Below are 21,978 nucleotides of genomic sequence, written 5' to 3' on the forward strand. Positions count from 1 at the left end.
ATGTTATGATTTGAATGTTGTTATTGTGGCAATCTTGTTGTAAATTTTGATAATGTTATGATTTTAATGTTCGAATCCATTGTTGTTTGCCAATTTTTGTTATATACCACTTCGCGTATTAGCTTCAAATCATATCCAGCATTCGCATATGCGAACTAAATTCATCAAGCAAAACAAACTTCAGCTTCGCAGGCTTCGCATATGCGAACTAAATTCATTAAGTAAATCAAAACATTAACTTCGCAGGCTTCGCATATGGGTGAATATGCGAAGTCAGACGGGATGGGGCGAGCTTCGCGTAAATATTGAAGGTATTTTTGAAAAGTCACACAAAATCAGTCTAGATATGTAGTAGAATTAGTAAATGGGTTTAATATGTAAATGGACTTCCCATTTGATCCAGATTTGTAGTTTTCCCTTTTATATATTATCCCTAATTAAAATTCAGCGACCATAATGTTAGATAATGTAAAGTTAAATGACATTTATGTTCCGTTAGGAAGTTAGTGGGTATAAGTGTAATTTACCCTCTCACACCAAAACGTAGAAATTAGAAATTGGGAAAAAAAAAACACAATTTACTGACAGAACTGAACGCGAACTTACACTTCCCATTTTCACAGGGAAATCGAAGCAATGGGACGAAGAATGGAATGGGCAGGAAGATCAAGCCACATGAGAGGAATTCCAAGGAAGATAGCAATCATGGCTGTAGGGACATTTTCAAAAGCAGTAGCCAATCTTCTCAACACTACTTCTGTTCATAATGCCGATACACTTCTTCGTCTTGTCCGATCTCGACCCCCTGGGGTACCTCTTATCACTGTTAGCAATCACATGTCCACGTAACACAGTTCATGTTCTTTCTTTTCTTCTCGGCTTTTTATGTATATATAAATTCTTATCTGATTCTGATTTTTATAGGTTGGATGATCCAGTTATGTGGGGTTTCGATGGTTTCCCTTCCGGTGATTCGAATTTAGCTCGATGGGTGCTCGCTGCTGAAGACATTTGTTTCAAAAATCCTCTGCTCTCTTATTTTTTCCGCCTCGGTATTTTTCTTCATCGATAAGGAGTACAACTTTGTTAGTTTGAGAATTATTGTTGTTTTGTTGCTCTAGAAGGCGATTCTATAGTTTTTCTGATATGTTATTAGGTCTGTGAATGTCTGGTTAACCTAGCAGACTGCTTCAGTTGTAAATTGATTATTTAAATTTGTGTTCATCAAACTTCTTGCCAGTCTTTGTTTGCACAATAGACTAATTAGGCATGTCGAAGTTTTTTTTTTCACGTTTTATCTTATGCTGTGCTTGGGAATATAGTAAAGGTCTCAAGCTATGTTGCACAAAAATGGAAACTGATACCGATACCGGGAACTTTATTTCTAAGAAAATTTATCTAGGAAATGATAATGGCAACGGACATGAAACGCGGAAACTCTAATAAAGAAGAGTTCTGTGCAACATAGGTCTCAAGTTGTGGAAGAGAAAATGCGTGGAATTACCTGTAATAGGAATGCTAATAGTTGGAGCTATGTTGCACGGACACTCTTCTTTAATAGTGTTTCCGTGTCCATATCGGTTTTTGGCAGGGGAAGACTTGCCCCCAGTACAGCCTTGTGGTGGGACCCCTCACTGGACCCTTGCTTAGCAGGGACACGTAATGCACCAGGCCGCCCTTTTATGTTTTAGAAACAATGTTTCCGGTATCCGTATCCGTTTCCATGCAATATAGGTTGGAAGACATTTTTTTTAGCTGTGAGACGTGTATATCATTATGCCATTATCTACGGGGGAGTTGGTGTCTCAGAAAGATGCTTTTTTCGTAGTTAATGGGAGATTGCTGGGGTGCTTTTAAATGTAATGTATTCATGATGTGAATATTAGGAAGTTGAATAAAGTGATAGAATTTCGATACAATTCTTACTTATTATATCATTTGGAAGCTTTCAAGCTTAGCAAAATAGGCTAGTCTCTTTTTTTTGTCAAAATTTCACCCTATTCTGAAATTTTCCATTCGTGAATTATCCACGGAGGTTACTGTCTCCCATTTTCTTTTTTGAAGTTGTTTGGAGATTGTTCTGCTTTGCTGTTTAGCAGCAGTTATAAGAGTTATACTATGGCTAATATGGTGTTTCTTGGAAACATACTCAATAATCTTAAGTGGTCTATGCTTCTGAACTTCTAAATTTTGCAGGCAAATGCATACCTATTACTCGTGGTGGAGGAATTTATCAAGAACACATGAATGAAGCACTTGAACGCTTGAGTGACGGAGCATGGGTATTTACCTTAACTGTTGTACCATCATTCTTTGCTTGATTGAACCAGACTTGTTATATGGAGTTTTTTGTTGGCATAGATACTCTAATCCATGTTTGCCTTGATGGTTAATTTTATGCATTTTTTTTTGTTTCCTTTTCGTTATCTTAATGAGCTCCTTAATCCAAATGTCAGCATAATTGATTACTGATGCACGGAAAGAATCTAAGTCTATCAATTAATACTCTCTATTAAGAGTTTGCTGAGGATCCTTAAATTTTGGAACTTGCAGCTGTACTTTGTTCTACTTGCTAATTTTTCATTTTTATTCTTAAATTGAGATTTCTTTGTCATATCAGAAATAAAATTTCTTAGCTTCATCTGCATGCCTCCTTTTCATGTTGATTTGGTCACAATATAATAACGAAAGATTTTTCATGTACATCTATTTAGGAAAAATGTCAAGATTGTACAAGAACCAGTGAAGTTTTTTTCATGCAGATTGATTTACTTAGAGATAAACTACTGTAAAATCAATGGGGTTTCAAATACAGAGAATGAGCTGTAGTCTGTCGACTTGTCTGATTAGGTAGATCACTGAAGTTGGATTTCTCTGATTGATATTTGTATTGTTTGTTAAAATGAATCTATAATGTACTTTTCAATTGCCTCTTTTCCTTTGTTTTATGTGTCTTTATTTATTTGTTTTGTAAACATAGTTGTTACAGGCACGCCTTGCGCAAGGCTCAAGGTAGTGAGCCTTGATTGCACAAGGCGAGGCGCAGTTTAAAAGGCTCTCGCCTTGTGCACCTCGCCTGGGCAGCAGAGCCCGAGTCAGGGCTGCCTCAGTAACATATACTGTTTTCGCTAGGTTTTTTTTTTTTTTTACTGTTTTGTGTAAAACAAATGGTTGATTAATCTCAACCACTAATCTCATTTAAATAAACTTAATCTTAACGCTTGATCTAAATAAGAATATCAAGAGACATGAATATAGAAAGACTAGAGAGGGATTAAGAGCAGAGTCACGTAAAGAATAGTCTCCACTCAAACAGAAACTGCGACACACAGAAGAACCAGCAGAGAACGTGCAGCCTGTAATTGTAGCATTAGTTAGGTACTTAGGTTAAGTATATGTTAACTTCTCTATGAAGTGTGAACTTAACTTGGTGCTTTTGACATTTATTATTATTATGTTTTTATGTCGTTTTGTCTTGTTTGTATGATCATAATTGTTTTTATTTGCTTTATGCTTTAACTAGTAATAGACTATTAGTGATACTGATATCAAATATTGATATGCTTTAACTAATAGTAATAGAGTATATATATATATACATATATATGTTACATATCAGAGAAAGAAGAAATCTACCGTTAGCAATATGGACTGCATTTAAATTACTGTCATGCCTTGAGTGTAATTCTGTTATGATGCTCTTTTGTTTGCTAGCTAGTTTGTTATGCCAGGTGGCATTCTTGTTAGTCCTTTGTAACCGTTTTGGCCTTTATAGCTGGTCATGCTCATTGAGCACATCTATCAATAGAATTATCATCCTGTTTCCTTCTAAATTCTCTTCTTCTTCTACCCTTTTCTTCCTTAAATCCTATATCAGAATTCTGCAGAACTTAGGTTCTGACATTGGTATCAGAGACGACGTCTCCTCCGGCCATTTATGGTCCACCCGTAGACGAGAGCAATTACACGAATGGAAGCCTTGGCGGAACAATTGACAGCACTCAGCGCTGAGCTGAATGAACAGAAAACGTCGACGGAGACGAAGTTGACGGAACTGAAAGCTCAGATCTCCGACGAGCAAAAAATCCAAAACCAGAGAATAGAGGCTCTGTTAACTGAGCAAACTCAGCTAAAGAAGGAACAATCGGCTATGCATCAATCCCTACTCACCTCTCATAAAAATTTGGAAACGCTCGTTCAGAAAACCATCAACGCCATTAGCAAGATGGTGGAACCTCAATCTGAATCAATTTCGATTCCGTTGAAGACCCCTGTTAACCCATTCAAAGAGAAGGATGTCTTCCTTGGTTCTAAGGGAATACTTGGGCCAACTCCGCCGGGAGGATTTGCAAGTTTCATCTCGTCGGGATACTATTCCGGTGAAAACTCAGGCAACAAGGCAGCAGTTCCGGTCAATAAGATGTTGTCGCGGTGCGAGTTACCTCCCTTTGATGGAACTGAAGCGGATCTCTGGATTAGCAAGTGCAGCAAATATTTCCAGATATTCGAGATTAGTGATGAAAAACGAGTAGACCTAGCCGGACTGTTTATGCAGGGACGAGCCGAGAAGTGGTACAGGAACTGGAAACCCAGTCATATGGCGGCGACTTGGCCTGAATTCGTTGATGAGCTGAACAAACAGTTTCTGGACACCGTAGTTCGTGACGCCGTAGAACAATTACTTAAGCTGCGACAGGTCACTACGGTGGAAGCATTTCAGGATCAGTTCGAAGAGATGAAGCTTCGCCTGGAGAAATCTTATCCCACCATTGATGAAGATTTTTATTGTAAAGGATTCATAGCTGGACTGAAACCAGAATTACAGACTTCAGTGAGATCATTCAAACCTGTATCCTTATACGATGCCATTCAACAAGCCAAATTCCAGGAATTGCATGTTCAGGCCATGATGGAGGCCTTAAAACCTAAACCTACCTTTCGATCGCCCTTACCAAACAAATCCTGGACACCCACTACCCTACTAAACCAAATACAAACCCAACACCTTCACACAAATTGCCTGAACCCAATCAACCAGTCACTACTCACCCTGCACCTATGAAAAGAACTCCTGGAGTTTGCTGGCGTTGTGGAGACAAATTTTTCCCAGGCCATACTTGCACAACTAAGAAGTTACAGGCCATGGAAGCACTGGAAGAAGAACCTGAGCCAACCACTGAGGAAATACAGGAAGAAGAAGCTCTATCCCCACCTTCTCCCGCGGAAGAGCAAATTACCCTGTCTATTCATGCTCTTACTGGTGGTAGAACCAGTGGAACCTTGAAACTGAAAGGAACTATGCAGAAGAAGATTATTCACATCTTGATAGACAGTGGCAACACCCACAGCTTTGTGGACGAACACTTTGCAAAGGAAGTTAAGCTACCATTGATCAAGGTCAAGCCTGCAGCGGTCACCATTGCAGATGGGAGACAGCTTACAGTCCAATACAAATGCCATGACTGTTCATGGACAATGCATCATACCAGGTTCCAATTTACTTTAAGAGTACTCGAGCTAGGGGAATATGATTTAATTTTGGGGGCTGATTGGATGAGAGCTCACACACCTGTGGCATTTGATTTTGATAACAATAGATTACTTGTGTGCAAAGATAAGAAGGAAGTAGAACTTAAGGGCATTGCGGTTGAGGACATGTCCATTAAACAGATGACACTTAAGTCAGTAAACAAACTTCTCACCAAAGGTTGGAGAGGTGTAGCTTCCTCTCTATTCCTATTGCAACTCAGTGAGGACACAGAACCCCAAAACATCACCAAACAACCTGATTTCTTACCACCTGCACCACCACCTTACACACCATTACTACATCAGTACAAAGCCTTGTTTCTAAACCCTACAGCCTTACCTCCACCAAGGTCACATGACCATTCCATACCTCTTAAAACCATTGAACCAATCAATTACAGGCCCTACAGGTACTCCTTTCATCAAAAGAATGAAATAGAGAGGTTAATAGCTGAAATGCTTACCTCTGGAGTCATTCAGCCTAGTACAAGCCCGTATGCCTCCCCTGTTTTACTTGTTAAGAAAAAAGATGGGTCTTGGAGATTCTGTGTTGATTATAGAGAGCTTGATAAACACACTATCAAGGACAAATTCCCCATTCCTGTGATTCAGGAACTTATTGATGAACTACAAGGGGCCACAGTGTTCACTAAGCTTGATCTTCGTTCTGGTTACCACCAGATTCGTATGCGCCAAGAAGATGTTTCCAAAACAGCTTTCAAAACCCATTCAGGACACTGAGTTCCTGGTGATGCCCTTTGGGCTCACAAATGCACCAGCTACCTTTCAATCACTAATGAACCAAATATTTCAGCCTTATTTACGCAGGTTTATATTGGTCTTTTTTGATGATATTCTCATCTATAGCAAGACAGAAGCAGAACATCTTCAGCACTTGGAGCTCACATTTCAATTGCTAGCTCAGCATCAACTCTTTGCTAAAGGTTCTAAGTGTGATATAGCTGTATCTTCAGTTTCCTACCTAGGCCACATTATTTCTGCTGCAGGGGTATCAACAGATCCAGCTAAAATTGTGGCAATGACGGAATGGCCAGTTCCAACTACTCTCAAGAGTCTTAGAGGGTTCCTGGGACTCACTGGTTACTACAGACGCTTCATAAAAGGGTATGGCCTCATTAGTAAACCTTTAACTGACCTGTTAAAGAAAGATCAATTCCACTGGTCCACTTCTGCTACAGAGGCATTTCTAGCCCTTAAAAAGCTCATGTCACAAGCACCTGTATTAGCCCTTCCGGATTTCTCTAAGCCATTTGTGCTTGAGTGTGATGCAAGCGGTTTAGGGATAGGCGCAGTGCTCATGCAGCAAGGCCGACCCATTTGCTTCCTATCTAAAAGTCTCAGCCCTCGCCACCAATCCCTTTCGGCATACGAGAGAGAATTACTGGCCATAATCCAAGCTTGCACAACTTGGCGTCACTACTTGGAATCTACCCCAGTTATCATAAAGACCGATCACGAGAGCATAAAGCATCTCCTTGAGCAAAAGCTACACACCTATTTGCAGCAAAAAGGAATATCCAAATTGCTTGGGTTGGATTATACAATTCAATACAAACGGGGACAGGACAACAAAGTTGCTGATGCATTCTCTAGGCAGATGGAAGACAACATGACCCTACAGGCCATCAGTTTAGTCATTCCCACTTGGATGGAGGAGGTCCAAGCGTCTTATGAGAATGATACAGCAGCCCAGACATTGCTGCAACAGTTAATGATTCAACCTCAAGGGAAACCACACTATTCCTTATCCAAAGGCCTGCTTAAGTATCATGACAGGATCTACATTGGTGCATCCACTGAACTTCGATCAAAGCTTGTGTCTACTTGTCACAACTCTCCCATAGGAGGTCATTCCGGGGTAAAAGGCACCCTTACCAAACTCCAGCAACAATTTTATTGGCCTAAGATGAAGGCTGAAGTGCTTCAATGGATTTCAACCTGTGACACATGCTCAAGGTGTAAAGCAGATCATGCTGCCTATCTAGGCCTCTTACAACCAATTACCATTCCTCAGAATGCATGGCAAGGAATCTCTATGGATTTTATCGAAAAGTTACCTAAGTCCAGAGGGTTCGACACTATACTAGTGGTGATAGATCGTTTTACCAAGTATGGCCATTTCATTCCACTTTCTCATCCTTTTAATGCCTCACAGGTTGCTCAAGTCTTCTTAGATTCAGTTTTCAAACTTCATGGAATGCCACAGTCCATCATCTCGGATAGGGACAAGATCTTCACGGGCACTTTTTGGAAAGAGTTAATGAGGTTGCTGGGGACTCAACTGAAGTTCAGTAGTGCCTACCATCCCCAAACTGATGGTCAGACCGAGCGTTTGAACCAATGCCTAGAGGGCTATCTACGCAGCATGTGTTTCCTCAACCCAAAAAAATGGCACTATTGGCTAAGCCTTGCAGAATATTGGTATAACACCAGCTATCACAGCTCTATCACCATGAGTCCATTTCAAGCCCTATATGGTATATCTCCTACCCTTCCTCTTGCTAACGCTCCAAACTCTACACAGGTAGCTGCTGTTGAAACCTTCTTAGCCGACAAGGAGCAGATGAATGGGTATCTGAAGGCCTCCCTTGCTGCTGCTCAGAATCGAATGAAACAGACAGCTGATAAGCACAGGTCTGACAGGTCCTTTAAAGTGGGAGACATGGTTTTTATTAAGCTCCAGCCTTATAGACAATTGACATTGGCTGCGCGGACTTCTCAGAAACTCTCAGCCAAGTACTATGGTCCCTATCTTGTCTTAGAAAAGGTTGGTCAAGTGGCTTACAGGTTACAACTTCCTCCAAATTGTAAACTTCACCCTGTCTTTCACGTTTCTCTTCTTAAGAAACAACTCCACCCTCACCTACCTGTTTTCACTACCCTACCACCAGTCATGGACCCTGATTACATTGTCACTCCTAGCAAGGTCATTAACACTAGAACAGCTTTCATCAATGATCAACCCACCCCACAGCTTCTCATTCGTTGGTCCGGATTTTCAGCAGTTGATGCTACTTGGGAGGATGAACAGACCATACGACGTCAATTTCCTGATTTTTATCATTCTTGGGGACAAGAATGCGCAAAAGGGGAAGGAATTGTTACATATCAGAGAAAGAAGAGATCTACCGTTAGCAATATGGACTGCATTTAAATTACTGCCATGCCTTGAGTGTAATTCTGTTATGATGCTCTTTTGTTTGCTAGCTAGTTTGTTATGCCAGGTGGCATTCTTGTTAGTCCTTTGTAACCGTTTTGGCCTTTATAGCTGGTCATGCTCATTGAGCACATCTATCAATAGAATTATCATCCTGTTTCCTTCTAAATTCTCTTCTTCTTCTACCCTTTTCTTCCTTAAATCCTATATCAGAATTCTGCAGAACTTAGGTTCTGACAATATATGTATAGATATATATTCTATGCCTCGTGTTCCTCAGGCGCGGGCCTTGCCTTGCGGCTTTAACAACTATGTATAGATATATATTCTATGGACTCAAAAACTGATTCTAATCCTATAAGAAACAGAAGTAAAAGTTTTCCTTAACTAATGAGGACTAAAGTAAGATCGTAGCATAAAAATAAATAATCTTAAGTTTTCCTTAATTTTTCACCTTGTCTGTCCCAAAATATAGTGCACTTCCTTTTTTTTTCAGTATAGCGAGCAGTTAATTTTTCACTTTGCCCCTTATTTAATTTACATTCTTATCAACAAATAAACTAGGACTATTTTTGTACTAGGTGAAACAGTAAATTGAACACCGATAAATTGTTCCAAAATTATCTTGAGCCTTGCAATATTAAATTAAAAATTTCTTGGATGTCTAATTTTAGTTATTACTATTAGTCAGTTATATTAATACGAGGATTTTATAGGAGCCATATGCTTTTTTGAAAAAAATATATTACCTGGTATTTATTAATTTGCATTGAAGTGACTATTAAGGCCTGTTATCTTAAGATGGAGAGAGTAGATAAATTTGCTCCGGCGTTAGAGAGTTGAAAATTATAAAAAAATTCCTGATGGAAGATATCAATCATCACCTATGTTGCATGGAAATTCTTCTTCACTAGCTTTTGCGCGTTTCCGCTTCCGTTCCTTTTCCATATCCATTACTGCTTCCTAGCTAAATTTTCTTAGAAATAGTGTTTCTCGGTGTCCTTTTCAGTTTCCATTTCCGATTCCGTGCAACATAGATCATCAACTATTTTATTAGAAACCTATGTTGCACAGACACTCCTCTTTAGTAGGGTTTATGCATTTTGTGTCCATGTCAGTTTTCATTTGAAGGCTATTTTGTGAAGATTATGTTTTAGAAATAACGTTTCCGTGTCTGTGCAACATAGTTAGATTAGAAACATGCTTGAAGATCCTATTAAGATTAAAAGATAAGTACTCACAATGTGCCAATCAAGCCCCATTCAGAACCTGGACCATACTTTTTATCTTCTCATTGAAGGCACATTTTCATGTTTGTCCAGTGTATTCAGAAATGGTTTTGTAGTATTCTCCAACAGAATTAAATCTTTGTTGACATAAAATCTAACCCCAATTAGAGTAACCCCATTGGGTATATTTAAAAGTTTTCATAAATGCATACATGGCTTCTACAAGTAGTTTGCAAGAATGAATGGTTTAAATATTATTTGCTCCAGTTCATAATGTGAATTATACTTTTACCTCTCATATCCACCTGCACCATAATTTTACATGTTATTCTGATGTTTTATTGACTTCTAATTAACAGCTACATACATTTCCAGAAGGAAAAGTTTCTCAAGTGGATGCACCAATACGACGATTGAAATGGGGTACTGCGAGTCTTATTGTCCGTGCCCCTATAACACCTATAGTCTTGCCCATTGTTCATAAAGGTTTTGAAGAGGTAATTTCCTCATCTGTAACATCTATCACACCTTCTAAAGGATTCACTCGCCTTCACCTTTTGCATTAATGTAGCTATGCTTGCAATTGAACTACAAAGATCCACCAAGTTCACTATTGAAATTGGTTAATTGCTTGCTTTTATACTTCATAAATCATCACCATGTTTCCCTGTCTAGTTTTTATTTATTATCAACATGCATACATACTGCTAGTGCTTGCTTGAATCCCCACTGTGCTTTCACCCATTCTTTGAACAATGATTTAGTGACCGTACACCAAATGGGTTTCTCATAGATTACTTATGACAAATGTACCCTATATCTAGGGCTCTAAATGGGTCGAGCCGCTCATGAGTGGCTCGACGTTCAGATTGATAAAAGCTCGATCGTATTCGGCTCGATTTATAAACAAGCCGAGCTTGAGCACGATGAAACTCGCACGAAAGATCGCGCGCAGGCTCAGTTATAGGTTCATGAACAAGCTCGATTATAATGCTCATGAATACGCTCATGAACAAGCTTGGTTTGATTAGTTTTTTAATAATGGTATTTTTATAAAGGCGGAAATGTAAAACAATGTAATTTTGTGTTAAAGAAATTTCAAATGGACATAATTAATGAGTTGTTCACGAGCGAAATTCATGAACAGAATTAACAAGCTGCTTGTGAGCAAAACTCGTGAACAAACTCTCAAACGATGTTGAGCTCGAGCTTGTCAATTTTCTAACGAGCCAAACATGCCAAAGCTCGGTTCAACTCGGCTCGGTAACAGGCATAGCTATATTGGAGCTTATGTTTGTGGCATGTTCTGTATTTTGCTTTAAATGTGTTAATTTGGCATTGAGACTACTTTGTATGTTGCTTGACTTATATGCATTATTTGATAATTAAATATCCTCATATTTGTCATCTATCATATATGTCAATGTTTGTCAAGTTGATCTTATGTACTTGGTTCTTCAATACTCAACACACAACAATGTCTTATATCATAGCCAAATGAAAGTTTTCTTATAAAACGTCTCCTTCAATTTTGCACTTTTACTGAACATTACTTGAGACGGGACTTGTCTTGCATTAATCCTATCATATGGTTTCAGTTTTTGGATTTTTGTGCCATCAAAGCTTGCCCCATTTTAATAAAAAGATCTTTTCTTTCGTTATTGTTAGAACCACAAAAATAAAAAGCGTCAGATATTAATATGAAGTGGACCTTTAACTATCGGCTTGAGCTTTTAGTTAAATTGGTTCCGTGACAAAAAGCATGTTATAGGTTCATCAGAAAATGATCAAAAGTTGGAACCTTCAATCATATCTTAGGCCACTAGTTTTTATAGGGCTGTATGAGCGGCTCGACATTCGGCTCGATAAAAGCTCCGACTGTGTTCGGCTTGATTTATAAACGAGCCGAGGTTGAGCATGATTTTGAGGCTCAGTTAGCTTGAGCACGGCGAAACTCGACTCAAAAGCTCGGTTATAGGCTCGTGAACATGCTCGATTATAATGTGCGTGAACAAGCTCGGTTCGATTATCTTTTGAATAATAGTATTTATGTTATTCTATGAAGGGGAAATGTAAAACTATGTAGTTTTATTCACGAGTTTTGCTCGTGAGCTTGCTTATCAATATAACTAATGGGTTGTTCGCGAGAAAGTTTATGAACAAAATTAACGAGCTGCTCATGAACATTTAGTTTCCTTAATGAGCCGAGCTCAATTATTTTCTGCTGAGCCGAGCATGAGCATGCCAAAGCTCGGCTCGGCTCGATTACAATCCTTTTCTCATTAGTTATTGAAACTATATTAAATCACTTTTGAGATTGTGATGTAGGATAGCTAAGCAAATTATGATATATGAACACCATCCTGGTTAATTTCTGTGAAAACTAGCAATTTGCAGTAACCAATGAGTGATTGAATAAAAAGTTAAAAGAGTTCACACCTCGGAGTTGCAATGCTTTCAAATCTAAGGGAAAAAAAGTAAAATCATGCAACTAAGGTCTCGTTTGTTTGCCGGAAAATATTCTCCTGATTTTCCGGTGTTTGTTTGTTTAGGAAAATAAGTCAACGGAAAATTAAAACTAAATTAAAACATTTGGGTTCATGTAGAACCTCTGATTATAGACTCTATAGAGAATGTGTATAAGTTAAGTGCTTGAACATTATAATAATACTATAAATATTTATATATACTTGTAACCTTCACAATGTTGAACTTAAAATATTACCAAAAATTAGTCTAGAAATGCAACTTTGATTTGTCAAAAAAGACGTCATATCAACCGAGTACTTGATAACAATATGCAATCTTAGTGGAGAGTTTGAGTTTCTGACTCCGTTTATTTGCCTTGTTGTTGATAACTTGATAATGATGGAACTAGTTCGAGTTGCTTAATCCTTAGTGAAGGAGGAGAGTGAGTTGCTGGTATTTACTAGTTAGTGTCGTACTAGTAGTGGGTTGCTGGTATGCACGAGTGTACGTACTAGTGTTGGGAAGACTGAAGAGTTCCCTATTACGATTGGAGTGCATCAAGGTTCCGCACTAAGCCCATTTCTTTTTGCCATCGTTATGGATGAACTAACAAGTTCACTTCAAGATGGTATACCATGGTGCATGTTGTTTGCAGATGATATTGTGTTGGTTGATGAGACGAAAGAAGGAGTGGAGAGGAAGTTGGAACTATGGAGACAAACTCTAGAAGCTAGAGGCTTTAAGTTGAGCCGAAGTAAGACAGAATATTTGGAGTGTAAGTTTAGTGGCCATAGGAGTAGGGAGGCAGGGACAATCACCCTAGATGGGAGAGTTGTTCAGGCCTCGGATTGCTTCCGGTATTTAGGATCTATTATCCAAACGGATGGAGAAGTAGATGGAGATGTTGCTCATAGGATTAGATCTGGTTGGTCGAAGTGGAAGAGTGCTACGGGTTTCCTTTGTGACCCCGGCATGCCTAATAGATTGAAGGGAAAATTCTACCGCACGACAATCAGACCAGCATTGTTATATGGTACGGAGTGTTGGGCAGCGAAACACTGTCACATCCATAAGATGTCGGTATGTTGAGATGGATGTGTGGTCATACGAGAAAGGATCGGGTGAGTAATGAAATAATTAAGACAAAAGTAGGGGTTACATCTATTGAGAATAAAATGAGAGAAAACCGACTAAGGTGGTTTGGCCATGTGAGACGTAGAGCGCTTGATGCGCCGGTTAGGAGGACCGAAGAGTGGCAAAGGGATGTAGTGGTGAGGGGTAGGGGAAGACCTAAGCAAACTTGGAGGAGGGTGATCGAGAGTGATATGAGTTTACTGGGAATTGAGGAAAATATGGTAGTGGGTAGGACGGAGTGGAGGGAGCGAATTTATGTCGCTGACACGACTTGATTTCACGGTTTTATATGATGGTTCATGTTAGCCGACCCCGAATTATTTCGGGACTAAGGCTTTGATGATGTTGTTGTCGTCGTCGTCGTCGTCGAGAGTTTGAGAATCTGTATTCTGTTGATGTTTTTGATGAACTAAGATGAAGAAAATTTGTTTCTGATAATCTGATGCACCACGACATGGATAGAACAAAGACGTTGATGGAATGGGATGGGACTTGGGAGTATGCCGTATGGAAATTGGAAAGTCACCATAATTGTAATATGTTTTGTAAGATTGCTATCATTTTGAAGATACTCATTGTGTCGAACTCAAATCATATATGCAATATATTGCCCCTTTTACCCATTCATACCATGTTTCTTTTACATGCTTCATACCTTCGCCGCCCTGAACTTGTCGTATTTTGTCACTTAACACCCTCTACTTAGCGGCCAACTTATCAGTCCTCTCAACTCAAAAATCGTCATGCATTTGGCCCTTTTTGTGCCCACATGACGTTGAGTATACCAGTTGAGGGAACTAATTAATGCCGTATAAGCACATAAAGTGGCACGAAGTGTTATATTTGTTGAGTTGAGGGGTTGATAGGTTGGCCATTAAATAGAGGGGGCTAAGTGACAAAATGGGACAAGTTTAGAAGGCGATGGAGATATTAAGCCTTCATATACATGCCTATATATCTTAAAACTTCTATTTCCACGCAAATGTGAACCTAAGTTAGGAAATAGTAAGATTGCTATCATTTTGAAGATGCTCAATGTATCAAACTCGAATCATATATGCAATATATTGCCACTTTTAACCGTGCCGTTCATACCATGTTTCATGTACTTGTCTAGATATCTTAGAACTTCTATTTTCACGTAAATGTGAGCTTTTTCTTCATTTTTAAGTTAGGAAATATTAAGATTGCTCTCATCCCGAAGCCGCTCAATTTGTCGAACTCGAAACATATATGCAATATATTGCCTCGTTTAACCATTCGTACAGTAAAACCTCTATAAATTAATAATGTTGGGACCATGGAATTTTATTAATTTATAGAGTTATTAATTAATCGATAAATTAATAATTATTAATTTATAGAGTGATTTTAATTCCTTTTTAAAATAAATTTTAAATTACTAATTTAAATAAAGTTTTTGTCTAAAATCAGTGAACAAATAAAATTAAATGTGCATTATATAAGTTAATTGAATTTGGAAGTTCATTGTATTTATGTTAAAAATATTTAATTTATCATAGTTAATAAATTACTATATAAATTTATATAGAATGTTGTTTCAAATCATACCAAAAATGAGGATGAAGCTGAGGATGATTCGGTACCTTGGAAATCAGTGACAAGAAAGGAAGCAATTATAGCATCATCCACCCTTTACAATTTTTTGTTACAATTTGACAATGATACACCGGAACTTTTGAATGCACTAAGAATAGTTAGAGATGGAATTCAATTAGATTTAAATTTCAAGAAAAAACAAAATACTATAGATTCATATTTCGCTAAATTATCCTAAGTATGTATATCTATATATATTTCACATATGTATTTGAGAAATTATTAATTTATAGAGGTAATAATACAATGTATTTATAAAGGGTTGTTCTAGAAAATTATTTATCTTATTAATTTATTAAAATTGATCATTTTTTGAACTGGCCCAAGTTGGGACCAGAAGAAATTATTATTTTAAAGAGTTTATGAGTATTAATTTATAGAGATTTTATTGTACCATGTTTCATATACATGTCTAGATATCTTAGAACTTCTATTTTCACGCAAATGTGAACCTTTTGTTCATTTTTAAGTTAGGAAATAGTAAGATTGCTAACATTTTGAAGATGCTCAATGTATCAAACCCAAATCATATATGCAATATATTACCTCGTTTAACCGTTCATATCATGTTTCATATACATGTCTAGATATCTTAGAACTTCTAATTTTACGCAAATCTGAACCTTTGTGAATTTTTAAGTTAGGAAATAGAAAAAGTGCTATCATTTTGAAGATGCTCAATGTGTCGAACTCGAATCATATATGCAATAATTTGCCTAGTTTAACCATTCATACCATGTTTCATATACATATCTAGATATCTTAGAACTTCTATTTTCACGCAAATGTGAACCGTTTGTTCATTTTTAAGTTAGGAAATAGTAAGATTGTTATCATTTTGAAGATGCTCAATGTGTCGAACTCGAATCATATATGCAATATATTGCCTCGTTTTAACCGTTCATACCATGTTTCATAATTGCAGGTAATGCCTGAGAACTACTGGTTTGGAAGAAGGCCTCCTTTCCCATTATGTAACAAGAAAATTAACATAGTTATCGGTGAGCCAATCGAATTCGACCTTCCTAAAATGAGACAAACAGCGATATCTATGTCCCGTAATTTGCATTTTAGCAGTAAAGGATGGCCTATTGTTTCACATTATGATCTGGATGAAGCAGCACAGAGGTGTTTCTACACATCAATTTCAGAAAAAATTCAAAATGTCATGGAAAGATTGAGATGTTTAGGTAGAAGTTTTTCAAAGTGAAAGACCCAAGTCTCGTGAAAATTCGATCATTTGGTTTAACTTTCACCCTCCTATACAGTTAGTTGAGAATATATTGTCATTTCGATAACTTTCAGCGCCGATAAAGATATCTTCCTGCTTTCTTGAGAGGTTTGTATCATCAGGAGGTTTTCGTATTTGATTGAGGAAGTAGTTTCGTACATTTTTTTTTTTTTATCCTTTGAAAATTCATTAATACTGATGTGGTGTTTGTTTGGAAGCTACATCAATAATTGGAGTTTCAGGCCATATATATGTAAACTCAGCTGGGATTGATATCGATATCGCAGGGTCTCTGCTTCCTCAGTTGTTGATTAGTTCTTTGAAATTGTAAGGCACATTCAGGTATCTCTATTTTATTTGATTTTTTCGGGTCTTCTCTGTTTTAGTTATTTTTGTTGGCTCGGGTCAATATGTTATGCTCGTGTTGATGTTTGTTGTTTCCTGTTTGCATTAATTGGTTGGTTCTGAAAAGGTATAACACCCAGTAAAACTCTGCTCGGAATGTATTGCTGTAAATTACACTCATGGCCTCTGAACGTTGCATCTACTTCCATTATGACCGAACATTATGGCCTTTGAATTTTACACTATTAACATAACGGCCCTTTTAACTGATCAATATAATTACTCCAATAGCAGGTAACCCTTCATTATATAACTGGTAGAAATAATAGTTTGAGCAACTTCAAGTCTTGAATTTTTTGGTTTTGAGGTCATTTAGACGTTTGATTAGAAGAGAGACACTTGTTATTTAGAGAGAAATATCCAAAAATTGTGATTTGGAAAATTTAAAATGGCGATTCCATGAGAAATATGGTTATAAACTATGTTACATGGACTCGGGAACTCGTGTCTGATACTGGTACAGATCCGAGTATCCAGCACGGCAAACTTGAAAATTTTGGATACGGGGATACCATCCTAAATTTGGACACGGGTGCGGGGATACTGGATTTTTTATTTTTGGTGAAGATTTTATACTATAGGAACAATTAGGGTTTAGGAGAGAAGAGGAAGAGTTAGAGAATTCAAGAGACTTACAAAGAGAATAATTGCTCTCTAAAAAGAATAACTGCTCTAAAAAAACACGGATTATCTGAACAACTTTATTTCTGATTATCGTTTGTTATTTTGATGTGATCAACGTTAAGAGGCCACTATGTCAGTAAAGTGTAAAGTTCAAGGTCATAAAGTTCGGTTTTGAAGTTTAAGGGTCATAATAAAAGTAAGTGTAAAGTCTAGGGTCATGGGTGTAATTTACCTAATGTATTATTTAGACTTTTTAACATTATAATATAACTACACGATGTGGTAGGAATATATTAAAAATTTAAATACAAGAGTTTTGTTTTGGCTGGTAGGGGTCAGTACTAGGTGTTAACAAGCCGAACTGAGACCGAACATAGATAGACTCGGCTCGAAAATCAACAAGGTCGGACTCGAGTTCGAAGCTTGTCGAGCCTAAAATTGTAGGCTTGGCTTGAGCTCGAGAGGACCAAAAATAGGCTAAGCTCGAGTCTCGACTCGAAAAAAGCTCGTGAAAGCCTCGATTCGAATAGACTCAAGTTTATCTGTTTAAACATTTTGTTATTTAATCCAGCATTCTAACGAAGGAAATATCAAATTTAAACTTCATTTAACATATATTTACAAAAAATTTAAACGATGTGTTTGTAACATTAAAATTAATGAAATATATAGTAATTCAAAAGCAATCTAGTTTGATTGTAAGTTCTCGAGCCAAATCCAAAGAAGTCCAGGCTCGTTAGCTCGAGCCAAACTTGAATAGTTTGTAAATTACCTTGTTCCATTTATACCCATGGTCACCGACTTTTGAGCCGAGCCTAATAAAAGAAATACTAAATTTAAACTTTATACAACAAATTTAAACGATATAATTATAGCATTGAAAATGAATGAAATATGTATATAGTAACTAAAAAACAAGCGGGCTTGTTCGCGAGCTTTCGCGTTGAATCTAAGAAAATTCAGGCTTAGGCATTAACATGTTCGAGTTGATTCCAAACTTGAGCCGAACTTTGACTGGGCCGATCTTGAGTAGCTACTTTAGGTCATTAATGGCCCTAGTCAGTCAGGACCCTATTTCTTAGATTGCTTTTATAATTTTTTAAATTTGTGATTAAATTAAATATTTTAAGGCCTCATATAAATGTGTTTTACATATGTAAATATTTTTAAAATCTTCCCTATGTCTCCTAGCTACATGTTGGCTCTACCAAAGTAGACATGTTCACAAGCGTGTTGGCTCGCGTAGTCCGTCTAAATCCGTCTTTTATGACTTGGATTTGAATATATATATTTAATAATTAGTTCGGTTTGATTCGAATCTGCTCTAATTTGCTATGTAGAATAGATTGAGCTTATCTATTTTAAAAGCCCGAGCCCAATATGGTCTTATATTATAAACATTTCATATATGTATTTCTTACCTTTATTTTACTTTGTTAAATATATTTTTATTATATAAAATCATTTTTGTTGCATTTTATTATTTATATTTGGGTTGATACATATATATGTTATTGTATTTGTCCGTGTTGTCACATATGCCCCTAAATCAAATTAACAGCTAAACAAGTTTACCGCTCAAATAAGGGTATATTTATCTATTGTTAACAATTACAATGATACATTTGGGTGGTTATTTGATATATGAGCATTTGTGACAAAATAGACAAATACAATGACATATATGGATATTAACCTTTTATATTTATAGATTAATTTTAATTAATTTTTTTATATGAATATATATTAGTCGGGCAGATTAAGTGGAACTTGGGAATTAGTTCTCTTACTTTAATTTATCCCTGTTTGAACCCGATGTAAATATAATGTCGATTGGGATTGGGATGAGTTGTGTTCAGACAAGATAATTTAGTATAAAAATCGGTCAGGGTAGCCCATGAATAGGTCTACTACCAAGTGTTGTTAAAATGTTTGAACTCTCTCTTCTCTTTGCAGTGTTCAAATGAGATTAAAATCATCGTAAAGCTATCTAACAATGATCGATTAAATTCATTTGGTCAGTCAGAGTACATGTTAACTAAGGATGGAAATGGGACGAGGATTCTCAGTCCCCATCGTATTCCCCGCCCCCCAAGGATCCCCGCGCCGTTAATCCCATCGGGGGATCCCCGATTATTCTCCTTAATAATTGATTTTCTTGGATAATTTAAGTACATTTTAATTAGGTAATTGGTTGTTTTCAACTTTTAGTTTTTTGTGATTTGGAAAATTTAAGAATGATTGTTAATACTTGTATTATTAGCCATTGTTCCTTGAACGTTTTTTTTACTGTTTTTTAAAACATAAACGGTGATTTCCGGCGGAGAATAGGAAATGGGGAATGTGGATAACTTTTTTAGAACATCGATAGACAGGAAATGGGGATCCCCGTGGGGGATGGGGATGTGGATAAGTTTTTTCCTATTTAGTTCGTGGGTAGACTTGTTCATGGGTCAGGCTAGGTCTAACGGGTTTTTATTTAAAAATGCTTAGTCTAGGCCCAGTCTAGCCCACTGTTAATTTAGCAGGACTAGATTTGGGTTTAAAAATCAAATCACAAGCCCAGTCCATATAAACCCACCTAAATATATATATTATAATTTTTACAAATAAAAAATAAAATTTATATTTAAAAATAAATATTAATATTTAAATATTTAAATTTATTAATTAATATTAATAGGCTGGCCAGTCCATGCTATTTTGTAAATCCCAAGTCCGTCTAAGATATAGGCAGGCTTTAGCGAGCCTGGATCGGTTGGACCTAAAGATAAAAAAAAAATTTGTCTAAGTCCAGGGGACACGGGCCTGGTCGACTACTCGCGGGGATGGGGAATCCCCAACTAGTCGGGGAACGGGGATGGGAGATGCACTCTCTACCCCGTCCTGTCCTGTCCCGTCCTGTTTACATTCCTAATGTTAACATTAATGTTTCTTCTCGATATACAATTTAACACAAATGATTAATTCATTAATTAGGGGTCAAATAAAAAGTAGGGACTCAATTAATAATTCCATAAAAGTATAAGGGCTAAAAATAGTATTTTCCCTTCTTCTTCCTAGTGCGAACATCTGTATTGAAAAGGACAGAATAGAAAGTGAAAGATTGCCAATAAGCAGTTAGTTGTTTTAATGCAAATCACGAGCAATGCACACATTGATTTTATTTGGTAGCAAACTTGCTATCTTTGTTTTATTAAAATTAATGTCATTAAAATACCTTATTTGGGCTAATGAATTTTGTGACCTAGACATTTATACTTTAAAAAAAATTCATCAAAAAATATAATAGAAAAATAAATTTAGAAAAAAGTGAAGAAAAATAAAGTCCAATATTTTTGAAAAATATTGTGTAAGAGAAAATTCTGTATTGGAAAATAATGAGGAAGTTGGATCTTCGGAGTTGATCGGGTATATGAGGCGAGGTTGCTGCTATTCCGATTGTCGAACCTGTGTTGGGGGAGGTTTCCTGTGAACTCTGATGCTAAAGTAAGTAGCAGTATAAGAGTAGATAGATAAAGTAGAGTGGAGAGAGAGGATCTCATACTTAAGGAATATTTTATAAAAACATTATTTATATGTGGATTAATGTCACCCTTCTGGTCTCGAAAATTTACATGAACCGTCTGATTTGGAGAAAGAAATATTTCCTAATGATGCGAATGGTACTCTTCAGCCACGTGGAAGAATCTCTGGCGTTTGTTCCAGTAATCGTACGGTTAAGAATGAACCATTGGATCAAGTTAAACGGTTGCGCAAATGACAGAGGATAAATGTCAAAGGGCATCGTTTGACATTTTAGAGGTTCAAAGGCCACAGACCCTATGAAACGATGACATCGGGTAGCACGCTTGTTGTATGGCAGGTGCACCACTTGACGACATAACAGTTTGAATTTGGCAGAGTCAATCGAAGGTTAAGAGGCGTTTAGTGCCTCATTAGGACAAACTCCTAGAATGACGATGACTACCTTTGGTTGCTATTATAAATGGGAAACATAAATGGTCAATACGGGATATGTAAATACAATAATTGTCAATACTTTAATTATCTTTAATTATCTTTCAACCTTTGTTAACTTATACGAATATCATGTAACTATTGTTTATTTACGTCCAAATCCAATACTTTTGGCCTTATGGTTTTACGGTTTTAAAATATGTCTTTATATATTGGATACAAACCCTACTAATAAGCATGAATCACTCTCTCTATACTTCCGATAGACGATTCAATTACTCTCGTCGGTATTTTTTACGGTCGCTCTTTTTTCAGAATTTCTCCGTCGTTTCGACTACCACAATAGTGTGCTCTATTGGTTCTCTTTCCTGTAATGTAGTCACTATCTGAGCCACATAAGACGTTTTTTTCCTAATAGCTACTCCAACGCGGTTCATTTCGAACTTAATTATTACACTGAATTTGCAAATCTAACAAACCATGTACTTTACCCATAAATTTATATATTAAAGATTCAATAATAAAAAGGAAAAATAATAAAAATAAATTTTGTGGTTTGACCGATTTGTAAAAACAATTCGCGTGGTTTAAAAGTTTGC

General features: G+C 36.9%; 1 protein-coding gene across 6 annotated transcripts; it reads left to right on the forward strand.

Moving 5' to 3' along the window:
• The first annotated feature begins 584 nt into the window (after positions 1–584).
• Positions 585–21,441, forward strand: LOC136208243 (N-acylphosphatidylethanolamine synthase). Of its 6 annotated transcripts, none has more exons than XR_010677020.1 (6): positions 585–845; positions 925–1,052; positions 2,197–2,282; positions 10,296–10,433; positions 16,085–16,732; positions 21,096–21,441. XR_010677020.1 is itself a non-coding variant. In XM_065999036.1 (5 exons), the coding sequence occupies exons 1-5, from the start codon at positions 637–639 to the stop codon at positions 16,367–16,369; spliced, it is 846 nt and encodes a 281-aa protein (XP_065855108.1). In that variant the 5' UTR covers positions 585–636; the 3' UTR covers positions 16,370–19,000. The 6 variants fall into 6 exon arrangements, 4 of the variants coding, with proteins under 4 accessions (XP_065855108.1, XP_065855110.1, XP_065855111.1 ...); XR_010677019.1 differs by lacking the exon at positions 21,096–21,441 and adding an exon at positions 19,376–19,813; XM_065999036.1 differs by lacking the exon at positions 21,096–21,441 and having other exon boundaries at positions 16,085–19,000.
• Positions 21,442–21,978: the final 537 nt, after the last annotated feature.

The sequence above is a fragment of the Euphorbia lathyris genome, chromosome 10 (genome assembly GCF_963576675.1).
Source record: "Euphorbia lathyris chromosome 10, ddEupLath1.1, whole genome shotgun sequence".
Classification (NCBI taxonomy): Eukaryota; Viridiplantae; Streptophyta; class Magnoliopsida; order Malpighiales; family Euphorbiaceae; genus Euphorbia; species Euphorbia lathyris.